This window comes from Simochromis diagramma, unplaced genomic scaffold, assembly GCF_900408965.1.
Source record: "Simochromis diagramma unplaced genomic scaffold, fSimDia1.1 OVJJ01000816.1, whole genome shotgun sequence".
Classification (NCBI taxonomy): domain Eukaryota; kingdom Metazoa; phylum Chordata; class Actinopteri; order Cichliformes; family Cichlidae; genus Simochromis; species Simochromis diagramma.
In genome coordinates, this window is record NW_024386908.1 from 6,172,414 (window position 1) to 6,199,527 (window position 27,114).

At 41.6% G+C, this 27,114-nt stretch overlaps 1 protein-coding gene across 3 annotated transcripts; it reads left to right on the forward strand.

Moving 5' to 3' along the window:
• The first annotated feature begins 225 nt into the window (after nucleotides 1-225).
• On the forward strand, nucleotides 226-24,811 carry mdfic (MyoD family inhibitor domain containing). Of its 3 annotated transcripts, none has more exons than XM_040035817.1 (5): nucleotides 226-571; nucleotides 950-1,054; nucleotides 3,035-3,145; nucleotides 18,086-18,460; nucleotides 22,877-24,811. In XM_040035817.1, the coding sequence occupies exons 2-5, from the start codon at nucleotides 961-963 to the stop codon at nucleotides 23,125-23,127; spliced, it is 831 nt and encodes a 276-aa protein (XP_039891751.1). In that variant the 5' UTR covers nucleotides 226-571; nucleotides 950-960; the 3' UTR covers nucleotides 23,128-24,811. The 3 variants fall into 3 exon arrangements, with proteins under 3 accessions (XP_039891751.1, XP_039891749.1, XP_039891750.1); XM_040035815.1 differs by having other exon boundaries at nucleotides 228-571; nucleotides 860-1,054; XM_040035816.1 differs by having other exon boundaries at nucleotides 228-571; nucleotides 893-1,054.
• Nucleotides 24,812-27,114: the final 2,303 nt, after the last annotated feature.

Sequence of the window (27,114 nt, forward strand, 5' to 3'; positions counted from 1 at the left end):
AAGACACTAATGAAAGCAATCTTGTGAGAACCAAAATGTTTTGACTTTTACTTGAATTTCTCATGACTCTATTACACATGCAAAAATATGTTCATTTTTTAAATTAAATTATATATATGTTGGCATAATAAAAATATATATATATATTTTACGTGATTACTCACTTTTTCCTAACTTTATTTTTGGGGACACATGTTCAGGGAGGGCCTTGTTCTCCTCTCCGCCGCCAAGAGTAGCAAAGGCAGAGAAGAGTGGCTTCTCTGGCTGTGGTGGCGCAGGAATGCGGATATGATGAAAATGTTTTAGACGCAGCTTTCCTCAGTAAACTACCGCCACTGAGCGTCGAGGGCGTCGCGAGGATTATTATTCATGTTTTTTTGCACGTCAACAACATCTGGACCGAGCAGAGACCCGGTTACACTGCCAACTAAACTTACGGAAAAGTTTTTGGACTCGAAGCAACTCCTTCACCCAGTTTCCTTTCTCTTCCTAACGTCTCGGGAAACGAGTTGGAGGAAGCGAGGATGGGAATAAATCACTTCTGAAGCACCGGAGTTGTCATGTTTGAAAGGTAAATTGTCCTTCGTGTCGCCTTTTGCCGTAAATAACGCTTAGAACAATTAAAGCGTTTATATATATATATATACCTATAGAAAATAGTGTGTATGTGAATAAATGAACGCCATGTGAAGTTTTGCAGTAAGTTTATGTTTAAAAAAAAAAAAACGACAAAAAGGGAAATTTCCACTAAGACTTTCTGGAGCGCGACGTCACTTTTCTCGCTGCCTGAATAAGTTGGCGACTTTATCGAGTTAACCTGCGCGTTTGTTTAAAACATTTTTTTATTTGTGTCTTCAAGCCTGTGCTGATGATGAGGCGTTGGTTTTCACAGCATTGAAGGCTGAGGACAGGGAGAAACTACTTCTGCTGTTTTGTTTCCCCCCAAAAGACGACTGTCTCATGTCCAAGGAGACTGTCCTTCATCCGGATGGGCTGGCAGAGCCAGCGAAGGGCCCAGGGCAGGAGACAAGTCCCCTGCTGTCAGCCACACACGGTAAGAAAACACAGGATGGACCTAAAGTGAAAACCGATTGATTTAGAAACGTACAATTTCAGTTACATAAGTCAGGTGTATTTATCCTTGAGAGGGTTTGGGAGGATGAGAGAGGTGCTTTTGTAAGATCTAATTAGCTTTTTGTCAGAATATGTTGGCTCTGTACTGGTTCAGATCCACCAATCACATTTAAAATGAACCTTTTACCCACATTCAAGCCAAGTTTACCCACTTAAAACATCCAATCCAAAGGAAAAAAAAAAGAAAAAAAACCCTCCTATATAACACCAGCCTCTGGTGTACATGTTTATGGAGGTTGTTTTTTTTTTTTTTCAATCCTAGCTGCCAGCATACCAGTAATGAAAGTGAGCTCTAAATATAGTGTCATACTCAGTCAGAAACTCACGCTAAAAAGCAAATCCTAAAGACAAGCCAGTGGATGTGTGCTACAGATGATTGGCATATCAGGATTTTTCAGTCTGCTCTGGACAATCACAGACTTGCTTTCTACATTATATTCATGTGACTTTTGGTGTGCATCAGTATCTCTGCTCCAGCTTTAAGCTCGATAGTGTTTGTGGTTTTTTTTTGTTTTTTTCCCCCAATAAAGTCTGCAGAAACGCCCTAGTGACTATTAACAGCAACCACAGCCAATTATAGTTTTTAATTAACTTTCTAGTTGCCCCTAAGATTATCACATGTAAAATAAGCTTACCCCCCCACACCCCCTTTTCATTTTTCTTCAAACAAGCAATGAACCATTAACCATCCTATTTATACCAAGCATCATTATGGCACTGTCAGAAAATAGCAAAGTAGGACAAAGTAAGCAATCACTGGGGCTGTTGGGTTGTGAATGGATTTTTTTTTTTTTTTTGCTGGACCTTCAAAGGCACTTGGAGTTAGGACTAGATTTCCCCTCTCGGGGGACTGCGGATGTACAGAGAATAGAGCAATTTATTTCTAACTGTGATCACTAAATACTGCGATGCATCACACAGAACTGCTGCTAACGTCACCGCCGCTACCATACATTAGCCCCCCCTGAGCTGAGATATGTGCCATATCTGTCTGGGCAGAGTTTCTGGCCCGCACTCATCTGTTACGCTGCCCCATCCATCACTTGCTTACAAACACAGGGTGTGTTGTATGGGAGTATGGGAGCAAGGCTTCTGTAAATGTGATTCTTTTTTTTTTAGGTTTGTTGAATCAATCTTCACCGAGCTGAAGGCTCGAGCTACACGACGGCACTGAAAAACTTTCAGTTTTAAGGGGAAAAAATCCCCCAAAACTATGGCCTATGAGTAGGCATCTGGCTCCAAACCAGTGAATAAAGTCATTGTGGAAGGTTTATTTACCGAACAAAGCAGCAGTGTGCAGTGAGCGAAGCCTGAGCGAGCCTTGAAGTCAAGAGGCCAGAAGAAATGGGTTAGGCAGATGAGTGAAGCTGTCTCTCGTGCATTTGCGCATCTATCAGGCTGTAAGATTTTTTTTTCTCTTCTTCTTCTTCTTCTTCTTTTTGCCAACATACTTTTTCCAATTTAGATGAATGCAGCCTTTTATGGCAGTTAAAAAGCTTGGCAGGTAGAGCACGCCCGGGAGCAAAAGGAGAGAAAATGAGATCCAGAGCTCTGGCAAGGCCTTTACCTGAACCGCCCCTCAATGTTGTGCAGTTTGCCAGTGGCCTGTTTTTTCTGGCAAAAACATGCTGAGCGGCCTCCGCACCTCTGGATCATCCAGCTGTCCCTGATATTCTGTCCTCCGTGGCCAACTCTACACTTAAAGTTTACATCTGTTTTTTTTATTTTGTTTTATTTTATTTTAAAGGAATGAACAGCTGAGTCCTTAATAGCATGAAATTAAACTAAGCGACCCCGTCTTGTCGGTCACCATGCAGCACAGTACTTAGTTTGCGCAACTCTCCGTGCGGCGGGTTTTTCTTCATCAGCTCTGTTTGACGTTAAATTCTTGTGACCCTAGATGCTCGTGACAATGAATCATCAGGGAGAACATCATCTCCCAGGAAACCAGCCGCCGAAGGACCGAGTCACGTGATGGAGGAGAAGCCTAATTATTGCGAGCCTGTAAGAAGTAAGTTTTAACGACCTGGGAAAAGCTGTGGGCGGGCAGCGGGGCATCTTGCTGTTATTTTTAATGATAAACAACAATGCACCGTTTAATTGTAGAGAGCGAAAATGACAAACACGTTCTGCCTGCAACAGTCACAACGGTTCTGTTTACCATTTATTTAACATTAAAGCGGCTATAATCTCGTCCTTTTTTCTATCATCACAACCGCTATATGGATAGTTGTTGTTATGGCAATTGCACAGTGTTTGAGGCAGGGGTCAGTTGGCCAACTAAAATATTAGCTTCAGTGTTTCCAATTAAAGTAATGTCAAGATAGCACCAAGCTCTCTTGGTAAGCGTGGTAACATGCAGGCACTCTTATTCTGCCATAATGACCAAGACTTGGCTCATTTCGTCATTTTTTTTACTTCTCCTTCCAAACCCTCAGCGCTGTGTTTTGGAAGTGGGGAAATCCTGTTTGTGGTTCTGGCACTAGCTGTCTTTACACTCTGATTGAATGTTAGCCGCAGTGTTTTTTAGCCTGCACCAATCATTCACCTATTGAAGAAGACCTGTGCCAGCAGCTAGAGGCACTTTTCTGTTGAAGAAATGTTCACCAGGATTACATGAGTATATTGTTCCTCCCTGCGATCCATCATACCATTAGCAGGTGTTTTAGATTTTCAAAAGATGTCTTTTTTTTCTAGATGGTTCTAATCTGGTTTTTTTTTTTCTTTTCCTTTGGGGAAACTTTGTGTGCCTGTATTGTAACTCTGAGTTAATCACATTGTTTTATGCAAATGCAGTGCACGGTGAGGTTTTACAAAACAATTATTTGACATTGAACTTCTTGAGTCTAATTAAACCAAGATGCACTTTAGTTCAGCAATTTGAATTGATATTGAAATATGGATTGCAGGTCACAAAATGAAACGGGCTAAAAGCTTTGTGTGCCTTCGTGTGTGTGTTTCATTGTTCCTAAGAAGAGTGAGATGTGTCAACATAGGCTAATAGCACCTGATTGCTTCCATCCATGTAAGTGCCTAGCAATAATAAGGATTGTTTTTTTTTTTTTTTCTTCATTTGACACAGTTCTTGACAACAGTTCCTTTGTTTCTTGGTTGTTAACTTTTCCAGGGTGCCTTTTCCTGCCTTTTCTGGTATTAAGCTTAATGACTTGCCAGTGGCTTGTTTACTGAAGTAGCATGGAAAAGAGATAATAATAAAAAAGAAAATTCTGTCAAGAGGTCTCTCTAGCTTGGCAGGTGTGCGGAGTATTGCACTTCTAGAGGGAGGCATGCTCTGCTTTCATCTCAGCAGATAAGCCCCTGTGACAACAGTTTTGCGTTGTAATTGATGTCGCTCCCCTTAACATCCACACCGATTCTTTCTTTCTGCTACACACACACACATAAACACACAGAGGCTGGTAAAGAAGTTTTCCTGTTTTTTCATTTGAAAGATCAAAGCCTGATTATAGTATTTATAATACAATAAAAACACTTAGTTTGTCTAGTTTGAATAGTTTGTCTTCAACTCTGTCCTGCGATAGAATACTTTGAGAATATTCCAGAGATTTCCCAATGAAACAGGAAATTCTAAACACCTAGATGTTGCTAAAAATATTGAAAAGTGACAATTATAAGTAGGAATGTTAGTTCTTGTAGAGAACCGGTCCCAAGTACTTCAATTCCTTGGAATTGTTAGTGTGCTTGTCCGTCGAGCCCACTTATTGGTTCCATTTGCACTTGCACCACAATCAGCTGATTTCAGTTTGTGTGCCAGAGGAGAAAAATAATAGCACAGTCTACAGCCTGGATATGTACGTTACCTTTATTTATTTTTTATTGCACAACAGTACGAGAGCGTAACGGTAAAATGCAAACTGCATCCAGAACAGAAACAACTTCAGGTCTTTGCAAGCCCCTGCACAGACGGTATGCTAACAAGCTAGCAAAGGAAATCATACTTTCTGATAAACAGGATAATTCAATTTTCATGTTTTATGAGAGTTTATTTACTGTCTGACATTCTCTGACAAAGTTGGATGCACTTCAAAGAAGTGTCTCACAGTGGCTAACACTAATAAAAGCAGCAGCTTGGCATCAGAAAAGTTCAGGATATCCTCAACAGCTCGCCTCAGTATCACTGTTACTAGTCAGAAATGAGCGCCATTAGATTAGTTAGACAAAGTTTTGCATCCTTTTTACAAAGTTTTACATTTGGGGTAACTCAAGTAAAACTGTAACATATCTCAAAATATTAAACTGACTTTGTCTTCTTCTTCTTCTAGTAACGTATATTAACACACAAAAAAAATAATTTTGGCTATACCCTTATTCATAAGGGGCTGCCAGAGCTGGTAGCTGTGCATACTTGATTTGGCAGACTCAAGCGCTGGATGCATCTCCCAAGGAATATCTGTCTTCTTATGGGACCAAACTGGGGATCTTTCACTTTTTAAGCGACCGCGTGAACCATTCCACCATGGTTTCAGAAAGTACAATAATTATTATTATTATTTTTTTTTTAAAAAGTACAATAAAACCATAAAATCAAACATGATATATAGGCATCAGTGTAGGGGATAAAATCACTTCCCAATTAATTTGTCTGATTTCTAAAAGCTTCTACAAATTGTTGAGTTTTCTAATTTCAGTAGTAACATTGAGCCTTTCAAAGAGTGGAGCTTACTGCATTATGAAGTTGAGCTATAGCTAAAAAGACATGTAAGATACCCAGGTTTGTAAATAAAGAAAATGAACTATAATCTTGGAGAACGTTTTTAAGCAGCTTTGTCTGTTTGTGGTCATCTAATAGTTGGAAAAATGATTTAGGGCTGCTTAACTTAACCTATTTATGTCATAGACTGGCAGTCTCGCTGTGGTTGTGTTTTGAGGGAACCAATCTGCTCGCTGGCAGGGGTAATTGAGAGCTCTCTTCACCACAGAAACAGGAAATCAATAAGAAATCATCTGCCCGCCTACATCTCAGTCCTGACTGTGTCCCAGGGCTGTCCGATTTTAAAGCTGTGTACAATTTGTGGATGGTGACTTATCACAACAAGAGGAAGCCCATTATATTGTTGTAATAACAGCAAAGATCCTATTTCAGTTATGATAACATTGTTTTGACAAGTGGTCTATTTAATCAGTGGGCCCCCTTAAAATGAGAAAGTAAACACAGTGGTGTTTCTGTATTTTTTAAATGTTCTCAGCAGAGCGCATTTAAAGGAAAGTGCAGTGAACACTGTTATGCCACGCGTTGTGCGAGGCGTAATAATGTACGATTGCAAACAAGATAAATTCCAGTCACCGCTTAGATTGTAAACCATTGCGGCTTAGACAACAAAAGTACAATTCTGCCCCTCTTGTTAGACCTTTGTCAGCACACAGTTCCTCTGTGGCTCTGAAACCTGGGAGAGGAGGAAGAGTCATGTGTGGGAGACAGACATTCCTCAAGAGACTATTCTGGTTTTTCAAGCACCTGATATCTCTTGCAAACAGGGCCATGCCTCTCCAGCCCATGTCTGGAAATAAATTGCTACCACCCAGCACTAGTTTTAAGAGTTTAATCATCACATTATTCATAAGATTGTCAAATACTTTTTTTAATGCTTCTGCAGTTGATAAAGATGACCTTACCAGCATGTGAAGAACAGGTCTGTTTTTTTTTTTTTAATCTCATGGAAATTCTGTAGTGAGAAAAGAAGGTCAAATAACACGACTTTTTTCTTTTCTTTTTTCTTTTTCTTTTTTTTTCTAAAGAAAGACATTAGTCTGGCCTTTGTGTGAATCTGTGATTTCACTCTTTAGTTGCACACTTTCAAGGTTATTACCTGTGTATCGAGTTGACCTTTTGGAAGTGGAGGTCACAAAGACCTCTAATAAAAGCAGCAACGGGAATTGTTTAACGTGGTCGTGTCATATACTTTCATTTGTCTTTGCAGAAAAGATTCAACAATTCAGAGTTATATACGAACTTATAAAGTTTTTGATATGAGATTTAAAGAAAAAAGGGGTGGCGAGGCTTCCTCGAGGTGTTTTTGCTGGCCAATTGTTGAATCAACATTCTAAGATCGTGTCACTTTGTTTCGTTTGTCTTCCAAAGTGCTTTAAGTACTTTAAGACTTTTTTAACCTTGTGTCAATTCTCTTTTTCAAGAATGTTTTTTTTAAGGTATAGGAATTGCATTGTAATTGTTGTTATGCAAGATTCATATCTTTATTGCAATCCTCGCAGCCCCATCTGCAGAAATAATGTGTCTAAAGCATAGACCTATTATAAACTGAACTGTAATTTTCAAGTGATTACTTACCAGTGGGTCATGGAATCAAAAACTGTATAAATAGGGTGAAATGCTAGTGTAGGGGTTGATTAAAATGGTCATTGTAATTCTACCTCTGTTGTAATTATTTTCTCATTGTCTTGGTGCAGATAGATTTCATATGGGAAATTTCAAGTGTGTTAATTAGCATATTTTACCCAAAGTGCCTGAGACTATTCGCTGTTAATTTTTTATTTTTTTTGAAGATATTCAAAATACTTGAGCCAGATGATTAGATATGCATGCCTCCATTTGTGGACCGCAGTCTTTTAAGTGCACATTAGCTGCAAGACAACATGTATGGATTTTGATTGGGGAGACTGCGTAGAATTTTTTTCAAATTCAGAGAAATCTTTTGAAGTCATTTTAACACTTTTAGTGTACTCGTAAGAAATATAAATAGTTTTTGATTTGTTACTTTTGAGGACACATTTCAGAAGCTGAAAGTTACACTGTTACTAGCACAGGTTTTGGAGTAAGGGTCAGAGGTTTGTTTTTCCACATGTCTATAACATGTCATGGGGTTAAGAAGCAACACTGTTGTATAGAAACACACAACAGGCCCTAAAAGAAACATACGTGTCAACCAAATCCATTACATTTTAGACAGATGTCGCAACTACTTTGTAGAAAACAAACCAACTGTGTTTTATCTATGTATATATTTTAATGCAAAGAACTGATTTGTAACACTTGCACACTCACACGATTGCTAGGAAAACTTTAGGTTTAGTATGTTGCCCAAGGATGCCATTGACTTTCTGATTGGTAGACGACCCACTCTGTCTCTTGAGCCAATCTTTGCACTCTTACGCAATAACCTGAAAGTACTTTTATGCTATAACACAATAGTACAAAGATTTTTAGGTCACTTCAGCAGATCAGTGGTTCACAAAGTGGGCTTTGGGGATCTGCAGGGTTCTGGAAGAAAATTTGCAAGAAAATATATCCTGCAGTATTAACAATATTGCATAATATCCACACACTAGGAAAGTTTATACCTATTTAATAAGCATAATGTGAACATTACTCCCACCCTCGTTGGTTTTGGGTTAATACTGATATGACTGTAAACTCTTTGAGAACCCTTGAGAGCGATGTCTAAACGGTGGCAAATATTTAATGATCACCACAATAATGTCTAAAAATCTATAAATATGCTCAAAGCTTAGACTGACATTAACCTCCATCTTCTGAACAGATGCTTTACAAACACTAAGAAATGTGTGCACCTTTTCCTGTGTGACCCTCAAACTCACTAACTAAACCTGCTCTTAGTCATCGAAACTTTGAGAAAGTTTTAGTATAAAGGATTTCAAACGTAACTACTGAAAAAAAAATTTCATTGTGCTACAACTGCATAGGAGCTCTGTTCTTTGGTAGTGCTGTAACACAAAGGAAATAAACCTGGCTTTCTGTGTGTTGTCTACCTTATTGTTTTTTTTTACCCGTTTAGCACAGATATGGCAAGGTAGCTGGACTGTTTGGACCATGTTTACCAGCTCCTTAACCAGTGCCACACATGACAGCATGAATGCATTTCAGAAGCTCCTCACACACACAGGGGGAGAGAAAAAAAATCAGATAGCACAGGGGGGATTACTTGGCCTCTAACAGGGTTTTGGCTCCAACATTAAGGTTAAAACCCTTTTCTATTACTGAGATCTCTGCTGATGTTGCCCTCGCTAGCCCTGAACCCCTCGAGCTTCCAACTCCTTGCCCCCTTCGTGTTTGCAGGTTCAGTGCCTTTCTACGAGGTCATTGTGTCAGGCCCCCCTGATCAGTGGAGGGTGACCGGGGACCCGGCGGCTGGCTCCCGTCCAGAAGCACAGACAACCACAGCTGACACAACCCCCTTCACCCCACACTTCTCTTTCAGGCTAGAGCTAAAATCGATACAGGCGTCTCTGTGTTTTAAAAGCCACTCAGAGGCAGACGAGCACCTCTGTCCCAAAGGCTGATCTCTCAGCTTAAGGCCTTGATTGGCATCCAGACGATGCGAGGCGGTGACCCACAGCTGTCCCATTAGCAGAGGGTTAATGCTGAGATTGATACTGAGCAAATAAAGGAACTAGGTGTGGGGGCATTTTGATAGACTGCCTCTCCCCTTTCTGACCCAGAGTCAGACTTCAGCTGGATTTTGGCTTTTAGGGAGTGGCAGATCCTCATCTCTGACTTCAATATTAGTGTTCGTGGATCTTCCACAAAATTTATTTGGCTCATGCAGTTGTTGCCTGTGTGTCTGCTTCATTTTTGCATGTGTGCATGCCTTCATGTGCCCGAGTGTGAGGGTGCGCATGTGCACGTCTGCGCGCCCGCCGTTGAATTTCAAACAAGCAAAGCTTCCTGTGGAACTTCTGCTGCAGTGAGGAGATTTTGAAAGGCGGTGGAATATTTGAGTCATCGATGTAACTGAAACTGAAAATAACCCCCATTCTCCTCCTTCCCTCCCTTTTCTCCCCCCCTTCTCCCGTTCCCTCCTCACTGTTGCTCCGTTTTTTTGTTTTTTCTTTTTGTTTTGAGTCGTCGACGAGGAGAGGGTGGAGCACTTTTTTTTTTTTTTTTTTTTTTTTTTCTTGGGGAGCATGAAGCCTGGCAGCTCCCTCAGGCCTGCTCTGAGTCACGTCATAATTGATCTTTCTAGAAATTGTGGTAGCTAGCCGTGTAAAGTCTAAATCCGTGCAAGATGTGCAGCTTTTTAAAGATACTGCAGTCGTGCATTTGGCTGTCTTTATAAACTCTTTCCCTCCTCGTGGATGGTAAGAAACAGATGAAGGGGAACGGAAAGCATTTGGCAAAGCTTAATGCAGGAACAGCTTCGTATAAAAGTCATCTCAGAAATGAGGAGAAGTGGAGAACAGTGCAACGTTTAGTGTCTCTCACAGCAGGCTGGTTGCAAGGCTTTGAACGCTCCTCGCTCCGTGCTGTATTAGTAATACTCAAATTAGCACCGTGCCAAATTCCACACAACAGTGGAGACCTGGGGCCTGTGTGGCTGGAGCTTTGGTGGCTGAATGCGTGTGTGACTTTCCCTTCAGCATGATTCATCGCAGAGAAAGTGGCATCTCATTGGGAGTTTTAGTGATGGCGGTCAACGTATTAATCTGGGAAAATGTTCCATTTTGAAATCAAAGAAGAATTGGTGACCCGGACCCTGCCCCACCCTTCCTCGATCACCACCTCCTTCCCTTTAGAAATGCGAACACTTGCACTGAGTAGATTGATGGATTCGTGTCATCGAATCAAGCTTTTGTCTTTCAAGTTGTCTTCACTCCTGTAAAATGTAATTAAGCAGAACAAGGTCGAAGTTTTTTTTTTTTGTTTTTTTTTTAATTCCACTTTTTCCTGGGTAGATGCAGCAGCGGTGTGGGAAATGAGGAGTGGAAATATTAAACGATGTCTTCAAGTCTCACTTCAGTAGGTTGGTGGAGTCAAATTTTTGAATGACTGTCACAGAGAATTAAAAGGCGGGGGAGGGGGGCGGACGGACAGTGTTTGACTGCTGAGCGTTATCGACTGACTGTCCTGGACTAGGGTAGGAAAACAGACAGAAATGTGATGTTTCCTGTTTAAATGAGATGCTATGCAATATGATTAGCCTTGACAGGTCAAGACAGTTAATAGAGTTCTGTTGCAGACTACCCTGGCATGCTTGCAACCCCACACACACACACACACACACTCAGAGCATGTCACTTTGGCTGAGGGGGATCCAATGTCAGAGCAGGTAATTTAGCCTTCTTCAACGGTCATCATCAGCAGGCGCGAAGCCGTCATCATCACCATTTTATCTTGGATAAATACAAAACACTTTGCGCATGTGTGTGAACTGACAGGGTTAGGATTGCTGTGTGATCGCTGCCGTGAGATCGCTGCAGTCTGTTGGAACAAGTGACATTTCTGTTAGCCCGTGTCAGGCTGCCATGCACTTTGTGTAAAGACAAGAGCGCTGACTTTGCATGGCAGCCACCTCCTCACACCGCAGGACGCTAATATTCCGATCAAAAGCTCGTTCTCGGTTGCTGGTTGACTCATTTGACACTCCTGATAAATGCCTTTATATTGATACTTTTCACACTATGATTATCATCATCATGTTTTTCTTGTTTGTTTGTTTGTTTGTTTGTTTTTTTTAATTGGACACCTGAACGATGATCCCTGAGCCACTTGTGCGTGTTCCCTCCCAGCTCGTCCTTCTAGACAATAAAGGAAGTCCTTGTCCGGTAGTTTAGAAGGTCAAACTGCAAACGAGGCTTTCAGACGCCCAAGGAAAATTTCAATCAGAGCCCTTTTGTAATAACATTCATTGTACTATTTTCCTCTCTCCGTGTGTGTCCCTCTCACTCTCTCTGCAGCGTAATTCCCCTGGTTTTGCGTCTATAAATATGGACAGGGAAGATGTATAATTTCTAATGAGAAAATATATCCCTTTGGATTGAAAGGCAGGGGCTCTTCCACACGCTGCTGTTTGTTAGGAGGAGAGATGATACCTCAGGCTGTTTTGGCAGCGAGGGGGGGTGGGGGGGAGTTGGAGGAGTCTGGCTAGGTCATTGCACATTTACAAATTAGCATTTCAATCATGCAGGTACATGACCAGTCGAGCAGAAAATATACATGTTTTTCTAATACAAGCCCCCAAAAATAAACAAAACACCAGCCGTGTTAGCGGAATTGCTGTGCATCCTCGCTTTTCCTTTTTTTCTAGTCTGAGGCCCGGGACTACAATTACAGGTGCCTCGCCCGCTTGCGTGGCCCCTTCAAGTGTTAACTCACAAACTTGTGCCATTGTGTAATAATGGCCATTAGGAGATGGATACACAATCTGTATTCATCTTGTGGTGTTTATTTGGTGGGAATGATGTGACATTTGAATAACTGTATGATCTCTATGATGGGCATTCTAATAAGCCTGGGCAAACACCTTTCGTCTCTCTCTCCTCCCTGTTTCTCTCCGTCTCGGGGGCATTAATATTAAAAAGCACTGAGCTTTAGAAATACAGCACTGGTGTGATTGTTCAATCCGCTCCCTGCCTTACCTGTGACTCATGATGTAGTTATGTGCAAATGAGAATCTCCATACTGCCCTGTTTGACCTCTGTGTTATATTTTCATGTTCTCAACTATTTTAGAATTCTTGTGTATGGAGCTTTGTTACAGCTGACATGCATACATGCATATTCCTTCCTGGTAGCTAGGTGTGTGTGTGAGAGAGAGGGAGAGGGAGAGAGATCTCCAGTAGCCATGCTGTCTTCTGGGTGCAATTTCTAGTTGCGTCCTGTAGGACCTATTTTCTGTGACAAAAATGGAGGTGTTTATATACTCAGTTTTACATACAGATCGACCCCCTCCCACCACCACCCACCCACCCCTAGCCTTGCACAGCTCTGGTGCAGCTCCAGCTCTCTCCAGGCACTGTGCTGCTCGGTCCCTGTGTGGCGCAGCCACTGAAGACTCGGTGACAAATGGCAATTATATTTGTGTGTTCTTCATGAATCCATCAAACACTGGCCTTTTAAAAATTCTCCCCAGATATTTGAGGCTGTCAGCTACTAGTAGCTGGGACCAAATTGGGATGCTGCTTAGACAGTCAAGAACCACTCACCCCCTAGTTTCCCCTGTGATGTGTGTGACAGCGTGTGTAGGGGAATACCATGTTTTATTCAACTACAAATGTACACTCTCAACAGTTGTTGATGTGCTAGAAATAGGGCAGTTACAAGTCCAATTTGAAGTGTGTGTGTGTGTGTGTGTGTGTGTGCTTGTATTTAAACTTTGTTTGGAGGGAAGAACTGGACATACAGCCTATTAAAGTGTGCATGTGGATCTCTTAGGACACCTTCGGAAGCTTTGCTGCAATGTTGTAACAAATGCACAACTTGTACGTTCTTTTCAAACTTCATGGGATTTGTTTCCTGCTGTGTTAGCGGAGCGGTGTATTAGCGGTGAGCCTGTGTTGCTCTGTCAGGGTTTATCAGCAGACTCAGCTTACATTTGTATCCTTGGATGTGGAATCAAAGCGTGGGTTCAGAAACGTCACAACAGCATCGCATTACCTTGAAATGCTAAAAGCTGAATATTGTGTGAAAGAAGTTGAATGCACACTCGATGGTTTGCACTTCAATAGAGTTCACAGGGGTTGACGTGATAAACGATGGCTCTTCCCACATGGAAAAGAAATAGTAAAAACTTATATGATTTAACTCATGAAAGTGGCCACTTTCTCATTACTTTCATATATTGTTTTAGTAAGTATCCAAAACATACAAGTTTTATTATATAATTTTTCAAGGGATCTTATATCTGTTTTCACTCTTTTATGCTTTTCATACAAGTTTCACACAAGACAGATACAAACTTTATAAGATTTATATATATCTTTTCCATATGGGTTTCCTCAGTCTGTTGTGTTGTATTGTGTGTTTACAGTGCACGCCAAGCTGAATGGTGTGTAGGAGGTAGTAGATAATATGCTTTAGAGTTTACTTTTGCTGTAAGTCACACGCACTGAAAGTTTCTGATTCCAGAGTAGCACAAATTCAAACGTAGTGTATTTCTGCGTTTCCTCATTATCTCTTCATTTGTCTCATGTGACTGTACAAGTCTGTCACTGCCATCTCTGACAGTACCACCATTATTATGATCAATGATTATGAATATTGCTCCATGGCGTCCATTAATCTCGGCCACCGCGTTCATCAGGATAAAAATAACGACTGCAACTGTGCAAAGACTATTCAGGAACCTGCCACTGAAGTGCACAACCCCATCAGACTAAATGTTATAACTCTCCACAGTGTGTCAGAAACCCAAATCGCCTCTAATATACTTTTTTTTTTTTTTTTTTTTTACACGGTGGTTTCTTAATAGCTATTTATATTTTGCCAAATTGAAAGCTTGGCTTTCTCAAAAGGAAAAGGTAATTATGCCTGCCAGTGCAGTTTGTGCGTGAATGTGTGTTTATATGTGCAAGTCCATGTGGCTACTTTGCTTAAACAAGATGGAATCAAAATTACTGTTATAATTCAACATGCTGTGGATGATACATTTGTTAAGGAACTGTCATCCACTGTAGTGGAGTTTGCCATGTTCTCTGACTACATACTCAGACAGGTAGATTACTATGAATCTGCAGTGATACAGTGGGCAAACCGGGGTTTCCCCATTAATCTAGTTGTCAGCTGTCAATAAATCTTGATGTATACGAGGAGTTAATCAGTTAGGAACAAACTGAGGCCAGTGTGAATGGTAAGGCTGTGTTTCTGATTAAGTTTCTGGATGTGTTTTTAGATTAGATAGTGATTTTGGATTCATCAAATTTGAATGTTTGCAGTCTGGTTTGTGATGCTTGCAGATTAAAATAGTTGGTTAATGAGCTGCTTTGTGATAGTCGGGGGGGGGGAAGCACCCAAAGAAAAAAGGTTGACTGCTGTGTGACTGTCACTTAAGCAGCTTAAGATAACTGTGACATGATACTGTTTTCACAGATTATGAGTGATTCAACACTTCGCTCTCTTTGTTAGCGTAGCACTATCCACCCACGATAATACCAAAAAAAGGATTTATGTATGGAAATGTATGTTAAAGAAATCTAACAGGTCTTATAATACACAGACAGACTCTGGTTTAAAGGAAAACATCTTGGTGGGAAGGTGAAGTCACCATCTTGGCCACCCAAGTGAGTACTGGTGTCTTGATGTGCTGCAGACCTGACTCGCTGTGTTTTCTAGCCTTCTTCCTGAAAAGATTTTTTTTTTAAAAAGGACACTGTGGAATAAAATACAGGATACATATATTAAAATGAGTGAAAAATTGTAGCAAGTTACAGCTGTCAGGGGTAAAGCTGGAAAAAACAGCAACAAATGTAGCCCCTGCTCCGAGCCTCCTTGTTAGGCTTCAGTCTCTTCCCCCCACATTGTCATGGGCAGGCTGCAAGGCTTTTGTCTTTTTGGAGAAGAAAATCCATCAACCTGGTCTTAAATCACTGCATAATGAATTCTATCGTGCGCTACCCAGTTGTCTAATTCAAATTGCATGGAATCCTGATCCCTCAAGTCTATATTTGTTTATCGAGGCAGCATGCAGAAGCCCGAATGAGGGGAAGGCGAAACCCAGAGTGTGTATTTAATTGCTTTGTTTTACATCCACATTCACGTCCGGCCTCTCCCAGGGTGATGTGTTGTTAAAAAGCGCAAGGCCCGATTCCCACACTCTCTCCGACTCTTGTTAACCGTAATTGCACTTGTTGGTGAGCTGACAGAAAGAAAATAGAGATGGAAAGAAATTACCAGAGTCACATTAAATTTTATGTTTGCATCCACTTTGGAAACTTGTTGATTTTATTTATTTATATATAGATATATTTTTGGACAGCTGTGTAACTGTTAAACAGCCCTGCATGTTAAACATCCTTAAGCAGTAGCTGAATAAGGCAGAATTCAAGTTTGGTTGTCAAGATGTTATATTTTCAATGTATATAAAGAAAGTATTACATTGGGGGGGGGGGAAGAATAAGTAGGGTTCACACAGACAAACTCAAAAAAAAAGAGAGATGAATAATTCACAAAATCTTGCTGCAAGTGCACATGCAAAGTGGCTCTGATGTGGAGCGAAGGTAATGTAGGAGTAGCTCCCAGTAGAGCTGAATGTGCAGGTGCTCTTCTCAGGGAAATGCCACCGCCTTTGCTCACTCGCATCCTTCCTCTTCTCTCTTATCAGACAGGTCGCTGTCTCCCGACTTTCTGCGGCTGTCACGCGTGCTCTTAGAAAGGCTCGTCGAGGCCATCTCGGAGCTTTCACAGGAGAGGAGATCATTACTATTGTAGACAGCAGCCATTTTGTATATGTACACTATCACAAGCTGTCTTTCTCTTTTTACTGTATTAATCTCTCTCGCACTGTCTAAACTCACCGAGGTACGGCTCCAACGACTGTCTCGTCTGCCTGCAGCGGGGGCTTTTGTGATCCTGTCACATATAAAGTTCGCCGCTCCTCTCTTTTTGATTCCAAGTTGAAATGTTTGCCGTGTGATCGATTTTTATCATGTTAGGGAATGGTGGCACGGTTTGCTGAGAGTGATTTAGCTTAGAATGGCGTGTCTCCATTACTGTAGTTACTTTGTAAGAAGTGAAACTCGCAGGCTACGGTGACTTTATAAGCGAATAAAATATATGAAGTGCAAGGTGCCGAGATTGCAAGTTCTCTTACAGCAAAAATGAAGTTGGGTAAAAGGAAATTCAGAAGCATTAAAAAACCCCTGGAAAACATAAGTTATAGTAAACTAATACATCTCTCTTATTTTGTAGTTTTGTTTTCTTTCTTTCATCCTCTACATTCAGCTTAAAAATACACTTAAAAAGGGACACTCTGAAAACGCATCGCATCTCAGTGGGGAAAAAAAATCATGCCGGGTATCTGTGCCGATATGGTCTGGGTAATGTGTTGGGAATGAAAGGATGCTTATTATAATTGTAAACCCACAGAGGGCTGAATTCAAAGACACCAAAAGCAAAGTGAAAAATGATGCAGCATGCTAGTCCATGGACTGAAACATGATGTCTCAGAGGTGTTCTTTGGATTTAGGTCAGGTGAGCGTGGGGAACCAGTCAATGGTATCTATTCCTTTATCCTCCAGGAACTGCCTCCATGCCCTCACCACATGAGGTGTGGCATTGTTGTGCATCAGAAGGACCTCAAGATCCACTGCACCAGTCTGACGGTGGCTCCAAGGAATTATTCCTTATAGCTGGTGTCAGTCAGGTGCCGTTGCCTAGCCTGTAGAGGTCCGTGCCTCTGTGGATATGCCTCCCAAGATGATCACTGACCCCCACCAATCTGGTCATGCTGAAAGATGTTACAGGCACCGTAATGTTCTCCACAGCTTCTCCAGAGCCTTTCGTGTCTCGCCAATGCCAATTCTGGTATTCTATGGCAAATGCCAGTTGGGCTCCACAGTGCTGGGCAGTGAGCACAGGACCAAGCAATGAGCTCAAGGTCCACTAAAGGACATCGGGCTGGTGATGGATTAAAAGCCTTCTACGGCCTTGTTCAGCTCTCCTAGGGTAACCACCTGTCTCCTGGAATCTTCTCCATGCTTTTGAGACTGTGCTGGGAGACACAGCAACCTTCTGGCCATGGCACGTATTGATGTGGACTACCTGTATGGTAGTAACTTCTGTATGGTCCTATATCGCCTTATTCTGCCAGCAGTGACACTGACCAAATGCAAAACTAGTGGAAAAAACCACCAGAAAAGATGAGGAGCGAAAAATGTCAGTGGCCTCCAAACCATTCCAACTTTGTGGTTGTCCCATTGCTGCCCATCGAGTGCACCTATCAGCAGCTAAAACTGATTGACAACCCCCTCTGTTCTTAATTGACCAGATCAACTGACTTGATGCTTTGCTCTGATTAAGAAATATTCCTTCAGTCTCTAGAGAGAGTGTATATTTGCAATTTCAAGCAGTGTGTTTTTGTTTTATATTAAAAGCCTTAGCTTGCAGATGATTTTGATGAATCAAATATACTACAACTTTCATCACCTTACACTGACCATGAAGTACTTTAATTGTACTAAATCCACACACCCAGCTCTTTACTTAAAAACAGTAGAACTAATATCTTTTCTCTTCTGACCAGCTCAACCCCAGTCTGAGTCTAAGCCAGTGCCCACGGAGACTGCTGAAGAAGACACTGCCAAGGATCAAAATGGCTTTCACCATAGCACTGCTGGCACACCCGTGCTGAGTAACGGAATCCACCCCGGCGGATCACAGGCCACGCGGACGTGTTCCTGCGGTGCAACCATCAGCACGAACGCCACGGGCGGGTCACGTCCTGGCTCGGGGTCAGCGACTGCTACTCCAATGACAGAGCAGCCCAGAAAGCAACCATCCACGCCTGTGTCGCAGAGGATGCAGAGAAAACTGCGGTCCAGCCTGTCGGTGAACAGCGACAGCAGCCGACGCAGCAAAGGGAGTTCAACAGGGTCGCAGAAACCTCCTTTACCTGAAGGTAACGCCTCCATACTCAAGTTAGTGACACACTGCTGCACTTTTTTTAACCAATACTAACATTTCTGAAACTTTACTGCTTGTATGCTTCTTCCCCTCTTATCTTACCTTGTTATGTAGCAGGAATGGTTTAAGCTGCATGGTTCAATGAAGAACGTTATAGAGAACCCCCACCCTTAAATAAAAAAGCACACCAATCATTATACCAATTTATAAAATCACGAGTTCAGAAACAATTAAAAAGGAATTTTCTGTACTGCCCACTTCCAGGAAACTGTAAATATCCTCTCTGACCTGGTTTAGGTTTAGACTTGTGATGGAGTATCCCCTAATCTGTAGTCTCACCATCAAACAAAATGGGCGTATTCTTCGCAGGTGCTCATGAAATAATACCTAACAAGATATTGATAATACATTCTGGCCTCCTCTCACCTTTTAATGATGGTGGTGCATGACCTCTCATATTTATCACTCCCGTCAAGCAAATGCCGTCTCATCTCGCCCCTGTGGCTTTTATTTTCTTTAACAACAAGCCAGAGAGTCCGTTTGCCATGCAGGGAAGCCGTCACTTTGTCAGGTGCAATGCTGAGGTGAGTCCAGTAATGAAGGCGGCTGCCCGGTCCTTTTCCATTGTGGAGATAGGTGTGACCGTCTAACGAGGCCGGAGAGCACGGGGTGCCCATTAAGTCATAACCAGCCTCCTCCGGGCCCCTCACGGCCCCTCACACCTCTCTGGGACCTTTTTGGCTCTCCCTACATCCCGTCAGCAGCACCATGGCCCTCATTAACAGGGCCTCATCCACCCCCACCCTCGACCCTTTCTCCAGCTACTGTACTTTGTGGACTTCCATGTGTTCTATCTTTCTGTAGCTCATAGAATATCAGTGTTTAGGCTTACTTTTGTTCAAGTAGATAGGCTATTCCTGCTTTATTCATCCAACATGGCCTTTGCAGATTTACTGTTTTTATGTGAGGATTTGCTCCCCCCCCCCCCCCCCCCCCCCCCCAAAAAAAAACCCAAAAAAAAAAACAAGATTCATAGTGGTCAGGTAGAGATGTAAGAGCAAAGTGGTCCTTTTCATTTGTCTGTACATGAAATATGTGCGCAGATTGATGAAGGCACTCACGGACATGCACAGCACCGTGCAGGTAAAGGGGCGATCCATCCGCCAAGAGATATTCTAGACGCATCATGTTTTCAACATCTTAATTGGTAAAGAACAAAAGCAAGAGAGTGGGCAGGGAGTTAAAAAAACAAAAAAACAAAAGCAGCTGCTCAACAAGTCTCATTATGGCTTTTGTGTTGCTTATTTGCAGGCGTGAGAGCTCTCAGAATCAATATGTTCGCTCTCAACTATTTATTTCCCCCCGGAAAAGAGCCAAGCTGTTGTGTTTGAATGTTTACACGGATTAACATAATCTGTTTGCCTGTGAAATTAGCCTCCTAAACAGCCCCCCGAACACAGGAAATAAAAGGCGTAAGCTAGCAGGAACTAGCTCTGGGGATTCTGTTGCTCTCTGTGTTTCTTGGCACGCGCCGTTGGCACCGTAGCCAATCTGTGATAACAGCTTTTGAGGAGTCATTTAGCACGCTGCTTTTGTTTAGCGAGGTGGGGTGTCTCGACTCTTGTCATCGGGTTTATGTTTCTATTTTTTTGTGAACTGTGTGTAATCGGTTAACGTCTCCAAGCCGCTTCAGCCGCTTCATTTAGAGATTTCATGCCAGGGTTGTGAGCGCATTGTTAAAAACTTCCCTAAGCTATAAACTTGAACGTGTTTGCGTGTGTTTTTGTAAGCTGTAGTCCTCTACCTTTGACTTTTTTACCCCCCTCAGTCATGCATTAATAAACAGACCTGCCTTTACGTGCATGTGGTGGACATTGACTATCCGGCCCACATCCTCTGCCTCCTTTACCCAAGTGTGCCTTCTGTGCATTCGCGTGGCCACCAAGGCTTTGTCTGATCACTCTTTCTCTCTCTCTCCGCCTCCTGACTGCCCGGCTCTCTTGCCCTCTCGCTTGCCTCTTTGTGAGTTTGAATGTTTTGCACAGCTTGCCGCTCTGAGGCCCATCCAGCTTGTTTTGTGTCATGCCGCTCCCCTTTTTTTGATGTCAGCTTTCCAGATGTCTCATACTATTTCCTCAGAGGCGCCGGGCGCTGTTTTTTTGGCCCTGCAAACTCTGGGCTTCATCTCCGCTCACTGACATTAAACAGCAACATTGTCAGTGTATGCTGCTCTTGTCTGTCTGTTGCTTGGTTTCACTCTGTCTCTGTCTGCCTCTCTGTCTCTCTCTGTTTTTCATGGAGATGTGCCTTGCGTCCAGCTCTCTTGTGTACAGTATATGACCCCCACCACTTTTCCCTTCCTCCTTGCTGGCTTCTATAAGATACAGACTAATCGCTGGTGCTGAATTATACATCCAAGTGAATAGCTGAGCTGGCTGGCCACTGCCTAATGCCTATGTACTGTGTTTGTATCGTATTCACAGTCTGCTGTTACATTCCGAATGCTGGCATGGCTATACCCTCTGGGTCCTTCAGAGTTTGTTAGGTTGAACTTTGAAGCTGTGGCCGAGCAGTGTTTATTGCTCTCACTGGCATTTTGCAGAACTCGGATGGCAGTACACTTACAGCGCATGCCAGCATAAAAAAATAAAAAAAAAGGTCTATGAAGCAAAACCACATTCTGGCCAGTAGCAGCTTACTGCATGTCCACCCCACATGTTTAATACTGAAAGATTTATTCTCATGCATCTTCCATTACTGCCAGTGTTATGGCCTCAGATAAGGATAATAAGATGCATTCGAACTTCAGGCACCCTCACATGTACAGCCGCGCTTTCTCGTTTCATGTTCCCTTCTCTATCTTGTTTGTATCGCAGTCAGCTAGCGCTTCTGGTCAGCTCCGCAGCCCTTAGCAGTGCAAAATTAGGGGGGAGAAAAAAAAACCCTCTACTTTGATTAATCAAACATGAGCATTCAGAGGCCCTCAGCTTCCAATTCCGTCCTCCACACTCTCCTCCTTTCGCTTTCCCTCTAACCCAATCAGTAACAGCCCCTTCTGACAGCTCAAGATGGGCTGATGAAAGTTATGCAAATGAACCCTGTTTGTAATGCTATTTTTCTGCATCCATCCACATCATGTCTTTTTAACACTCCAAAGCAGGGGCGCTGCGCTGGCCTTGGTTCAGAAAGGAGACAGCTGCAAGGAGTGTCTGCCAGGTGCACTTACAGAAGGATGTTCAGTATGGTTTAGTGAGTTGGATGCAACGACCAGAGGTTTTAGTGTGGGGAAGGTTGACCAAGGATAACATATAGGCATGGCTAAACAATCATTGATCTGTGTTCAACCTCACCTGGACAGTTTTATTTTGGATTTTCTTCTTCTTTTCTTTTTTGGAAGAAAGTAATTCCAGCTCTAATTAAAAGACAAGTTTTAGTTCATTTCAGATCAGGAAACAAGACCACCTCTCCTGTATTGTATACCTTGTTGACAACATGTTCTTCAAATGTGCGGATGAGATAATCAGAGAGCAACAAATCAGACAGTCAGACAGTAATCAAGTCGGAGCTACGATGTTGTTTTTAACCTGCTGCCTTCCTTACCCAGCTTGCTCAGTCGCATCGACTGCCTCTTAGAGCTGCTCCAGGTACAAGAGCTCCTCAGATCATTTCAAGCACTTCAGAGAATTTCAGGGATTCTAACACGACTATATGCTCAAAACTAATGACAATAACTGACGGGTTTGATCAGAGATTTGAGCATTCTGGGGATACTCTGACAGAGTCTTTGGTTTGAGACACTGCCAAATATTATGTTCTGTCAATAAGTTTAAATTACCTTCACTAGATCTCTTACATACAAACAAACTGTCACTGTGAACTGTACAGTGAAACATGTAACTCATTTGGCCTTTCAAAATGACACTTATGATTCTTAATGGACACATTAGTAAGTTGAAGACTGCTGAGGCTGCTGTTGAACAGCAAGCCGAAAGTTTCCACCGGCCACGTAAAGAGTTCCTGCGAGGTGGTTAAATGTTAATCAGAGGTGCTGGCATTGGAAGCATTAATTCACCTAGTTGCCAGGCAGGGACTCTTGGACTCTTGCTAATCATCTTTGTTTGATCAGCCCAGCAGTTTGCATGATAATGCCACAATTGCTTAGCAATTCTCTTAATCAAAACTGCAGAGGAAAATTGATTTCTTTGGATGTTTTCTTTTATTTCTGTTTGCCATATGCGTATTGTGTTCCACCTGTCAGCCTGCTGAGCATGCATCACTCACTTACTCTCTATACACAGTTTTCCCCACCACAGTTGGAAATATTTATGCTTTAATTTTAGTTTTTTAGTTTTTTCCTTATCCTTGTGTGTGATTTGTGACTGATTTATTTGTCACCCCCGCTTGGACCCAGACTGCTGCGTTCACTGCATCTTGGCCTGCCTTTTCTGTGAGTTCCTGACGCTTTGCAACATGGTGGTGGCCCAGGCCTCATGCGGCGCATGCACATCAGAGGTTTGCTGCTGCTGCTGCTGCACCGACGATCTGGGCGACGACTGCAACTGCCCTTGTGACATGGACTGTGGCATAATGGATGCTTGCTGCGAGTCCTCAGATTGCCTGGAAATCTGCATGGAGTGCTGCGGCATCTGCTTCCCCACATAGACACGCCCGTGTTGGTGTGGACCAGGGCGATAAGCAAGACCCCGATTGAAAGTATTAGAAGGAAACTGCTGCTGCTGCTGCTGCTACTTTGGAATTCAGCAAAGGATAGAGGAGAAAGTGTGCACGGTGGTTGGCATATGTTTTCGTGAAGGTCCTATTTTTTGTGTGCCTGACTTTTCAGTATGTGCAAACTAGCCTGGTTTGTACAGCATGCTTTGAAAGATGGATTTCAACACTGGGCTTCTCCATCTAAACCATCCAGATATATGAACTTGTCAGTTAAATCTTCAGTGTATTGTAAGTATTCCATCTGTTGCTAAAAGCAGTATAGTAGAGATTCGATTGTTACATCAGGAATGCTGTCTAATTGTATCACATCTTGCCTCTTTTTAGTCATTTTGGTGACCGACATGTTGCATTTACAAAATAACATTTATTCTGTTTTCATTTTAAATACTTTGTTTTTTTTATTATCAGAAACTTAGGTTTGCAGTCTTTACAACACTGTAAAAACTTTATGTGATGGTTCATACATTCTTCATTGCATACTGTATTTCTGCGAGACAGACTTCTATATAGACATATCTACTGTAGTACTGTAGAACAGTTGAAACTGGTGAAATGTTTAAGGTGAATCAGGACTTCCCATTATCTGCTACTTTCTGCCACTGAAGGCAAGGGTGACATTACATTTTTATTTTAAGCATTTTGTAAATGCTGGAAACGTTTATTATTTTATACAGAGGGTCGTAATTGTCTGCAATATTTTACCAGGTGTTTTAATGGTTGGGATGGATTATTTCACTAAAAAGTGTCATCTCACACCTGATTTGGCAGTGTTTGAAGCCTTGGGTTTACTGGAAATACAGTGCAGTTACTTGCATTTTTTTTATATCAAGAAGCTCTTAATAATCTCCAATAAGATGTACAATGTGTTTAGCTTTTATTTCTATGAGAGTCCTCCTCTAATGTTAGCTGTCAATGAATAGGCTTAGCCGGCCTTTTATTTGATGCTATTTTGCATTCATACTGTGGAAGTATGACTTGTTGAACTGCACTCTGTTCATGAGGTCTGTGATAAGAAATTAAAAATGGTGACCCTAGTTGCCACTTAAGCCGCTTTTGGGTATCAAGCCCAGAGACTGGGGGAAAAAAAAATGTTATCATGAACTGTCATTTTTTTTTAGAAATTGTAAACCAAAGCAGGGTAAAAGCAGTTTCCTTCTCTCTCTCTTTTTTTTCTCGTCCTTAATTCTGTGTATCTCGAGATGAGTTTGTAGTGAATCACCAGCAGAGTCATTTTCTTGTCTTGGAGATCCACTTTGATGTTGTTTAAGTGGTGATGCTTAAAGCTGGCCCTCATTAGCACTGCTTACTAAATGGTAACAAAAAAATAAAAATGGTCCCTTCCTAATGGCATCAAAGATAATGTGCTGTCATGTACGGCTCGTCTTAATGGCACACTGTTATGTGTATAAAGAGGCTGGATGGGCACCTCTTCAGTAGATAATGTGCAGAAAGTAAACCTCATTTTCATGTTTATGATTAACTCAAAGCAGGAGTTTGTTACAGGCTAAGGAGTGTCAAGAAAACACTATATAGATAATGTGAAGAATTTATCTTTAAATTTAAAAAAAAAAAAAAAAAGTATACAGTATGTAGTCGTCGTCTTGCACAATACTGTTATGCTTTATGTTGTGCTTTTTTTCCTTGATTCTTTCCATTTCCATCTGGATACATCAGCTCATTTAATTGTCTTCCAATACCTTGAATTTCAATGAAAGTTTTTTTTTTTTTTTTTTTTAAATAAAACTTTACTTAAAATGATGATTGTTTTGATCTTCTTTTTCTAAAAAACACGACTTTTATGTGCGCCAGCTCTTTATCATATTCCAGTTGTGCAACATGTGACGAACAGGTCTGCCTTCATTTCACATGTTTGAGTCTTTTGTAAAGGCGTGTTTGGCACATTGTTCTGACTCACCACCCATTTCCTCATATTTTGCGTCCAAGGAGCCAGACATTCTTGTAATTAAAAAAATAAAAATAAAAAATAGTGGTCCTGGGGCAATAGTTTTCCAGTTTTTTTTTTTTGGACATTTGTTGGTTTTTCACTCCTTTTCAGTCCAGTCCTTGGACTTGACCATTTTCAGAGGGGTTTTTTTTTTTTTTAAGCCACTCAGCACTGACCTATGAATCATTCAAGCATAAAAAATACACCTAACTCAAGGGATGAATCAGTGTTGTGTCAACACTAAATGGAGAACTAGCCGAAGAGCTTGCCAAAAAACTAGCCAAGTTACCAATGTCTAACTGTTAAGCTAGTGTCACTTTTTTTTTTTTTTACTATTATCAGAAATTTTACAAAGGAAAATCCCCAACTGACATAGTCCACAGATAAATACCACACAATGAACACCAAACCAACTCAGCTCTGGTTTCTGCTGCAGCAGGTGTCTTAAGTAACACTTGTCCTATTGACACACACAAACTGACTTGGGGAAATCAATTTCAGCTGCAATATTGTTGCTGGTGGTGACTGTGCATGTTTCAAATGTGGTTTAAAGTTCGTCCCCTGTACTGTAATGTAACTGCAGCCAAAAACTTCCTCCAGAGGACTTTATTCCACATGGCCTTGTCTTTGCCTGTATAATCACTGGAAAGCAAAAGTGCGCTTACCAAGGAGGTTAATATTTACGTCTTTTTCTGAGTGTAGATTCAAAGCACAATGCAATGGTTACCTGTAGATCTTGTGACTGAACACTGGGGACTTCCTTTTTAGATCAGGTGACCTTTAGATTTTACTGGTGTGGCTAGTCTTGGACAAATTGTGAATCTAAAATCAGGGCCACTTGCATGATTCATTCACATAATTTGGCAATTTTGTGTTTGTTTTTAAAGCATTTACCATATCACAGACATTCACAATCTGCTTTTTCAAGGGTTTAGAGAGCTACATTTAACTTGAACAGACCGTAGCATTTTAGAAATGAACACTTTCTAAGGAGCTCCCATTTACTGAAACCCACTTTTGAAATGGTTTCAGTTTAATTCTTTGAAATTTTGATAAACGGAACAGTGGATAACTTTTTCCATGTGACCAAATATAACACATTTTAATGATTAAAATAAATAAAAACACAATGTATTTTAATCATTAAAATGTGTTATATTTATTTGTATACAGTTTTGTGTTGTTAAATTGTATTGAAAATTTAATTATTAAGTGCAAAATCACAACATTAGTTGCATCAAGGTGCTTTATATTATAAGGTAAAGACTATGGATGGGTACCGGTAATGACACCGGTTCTGACATAAACGGTAGTAACCAGACCGAAAAGCAGCGCACATTTCGGTGCTTTTTTTTCCTGAGCTGTGATACACTTTGGATTCTAGCCAATCATTTTACCTTTCCAAGGATAGTAATTGGGCCCAGGTATGTACGTTCTTTTAGAGCAGAGCTACAGATTAAAAATGCCCAAGGCGAAGCGGTCAAAAGTCTGGCTGTACTTCACAGTAAAAGATGCAAACTCAGCAGCCTGCAACAAGTGCTTTAAGGTGATACTGTGTAAAGGAGGTAACACCTCGAATCTGATGAAACACCTGGCGACACATTTTTTTATTTTTTTTAAAGCCTAGAAATGCACCGTATTTGATAGCTTGCTGCAAGACCGAGCACCGAGAGCATCTACTGCGGGTTTGGTGCCTATTATCGGACCCGGAGTTAGCAACATCCCCCAAGAACCCGAAGAGGAGAGTCCTGGCCCCTAGCCCTGCCAGTGTAGCAGTAATGATGACGGATGATGATGATGATGGCAGCAGCAGCCGTTCTTCTCTGCGTGAGTAGCTTAATGTTGTTCGTGTGTAATTTACGTTGAGTAGGCTAACCACGTTATTAATTTAATGCATGTAAGGTGAACTAGCAAACACCGTCATAGTTACATGCGGCTGTCTTCTTGTTTGATGGCAGATGCTCCCTTCACCC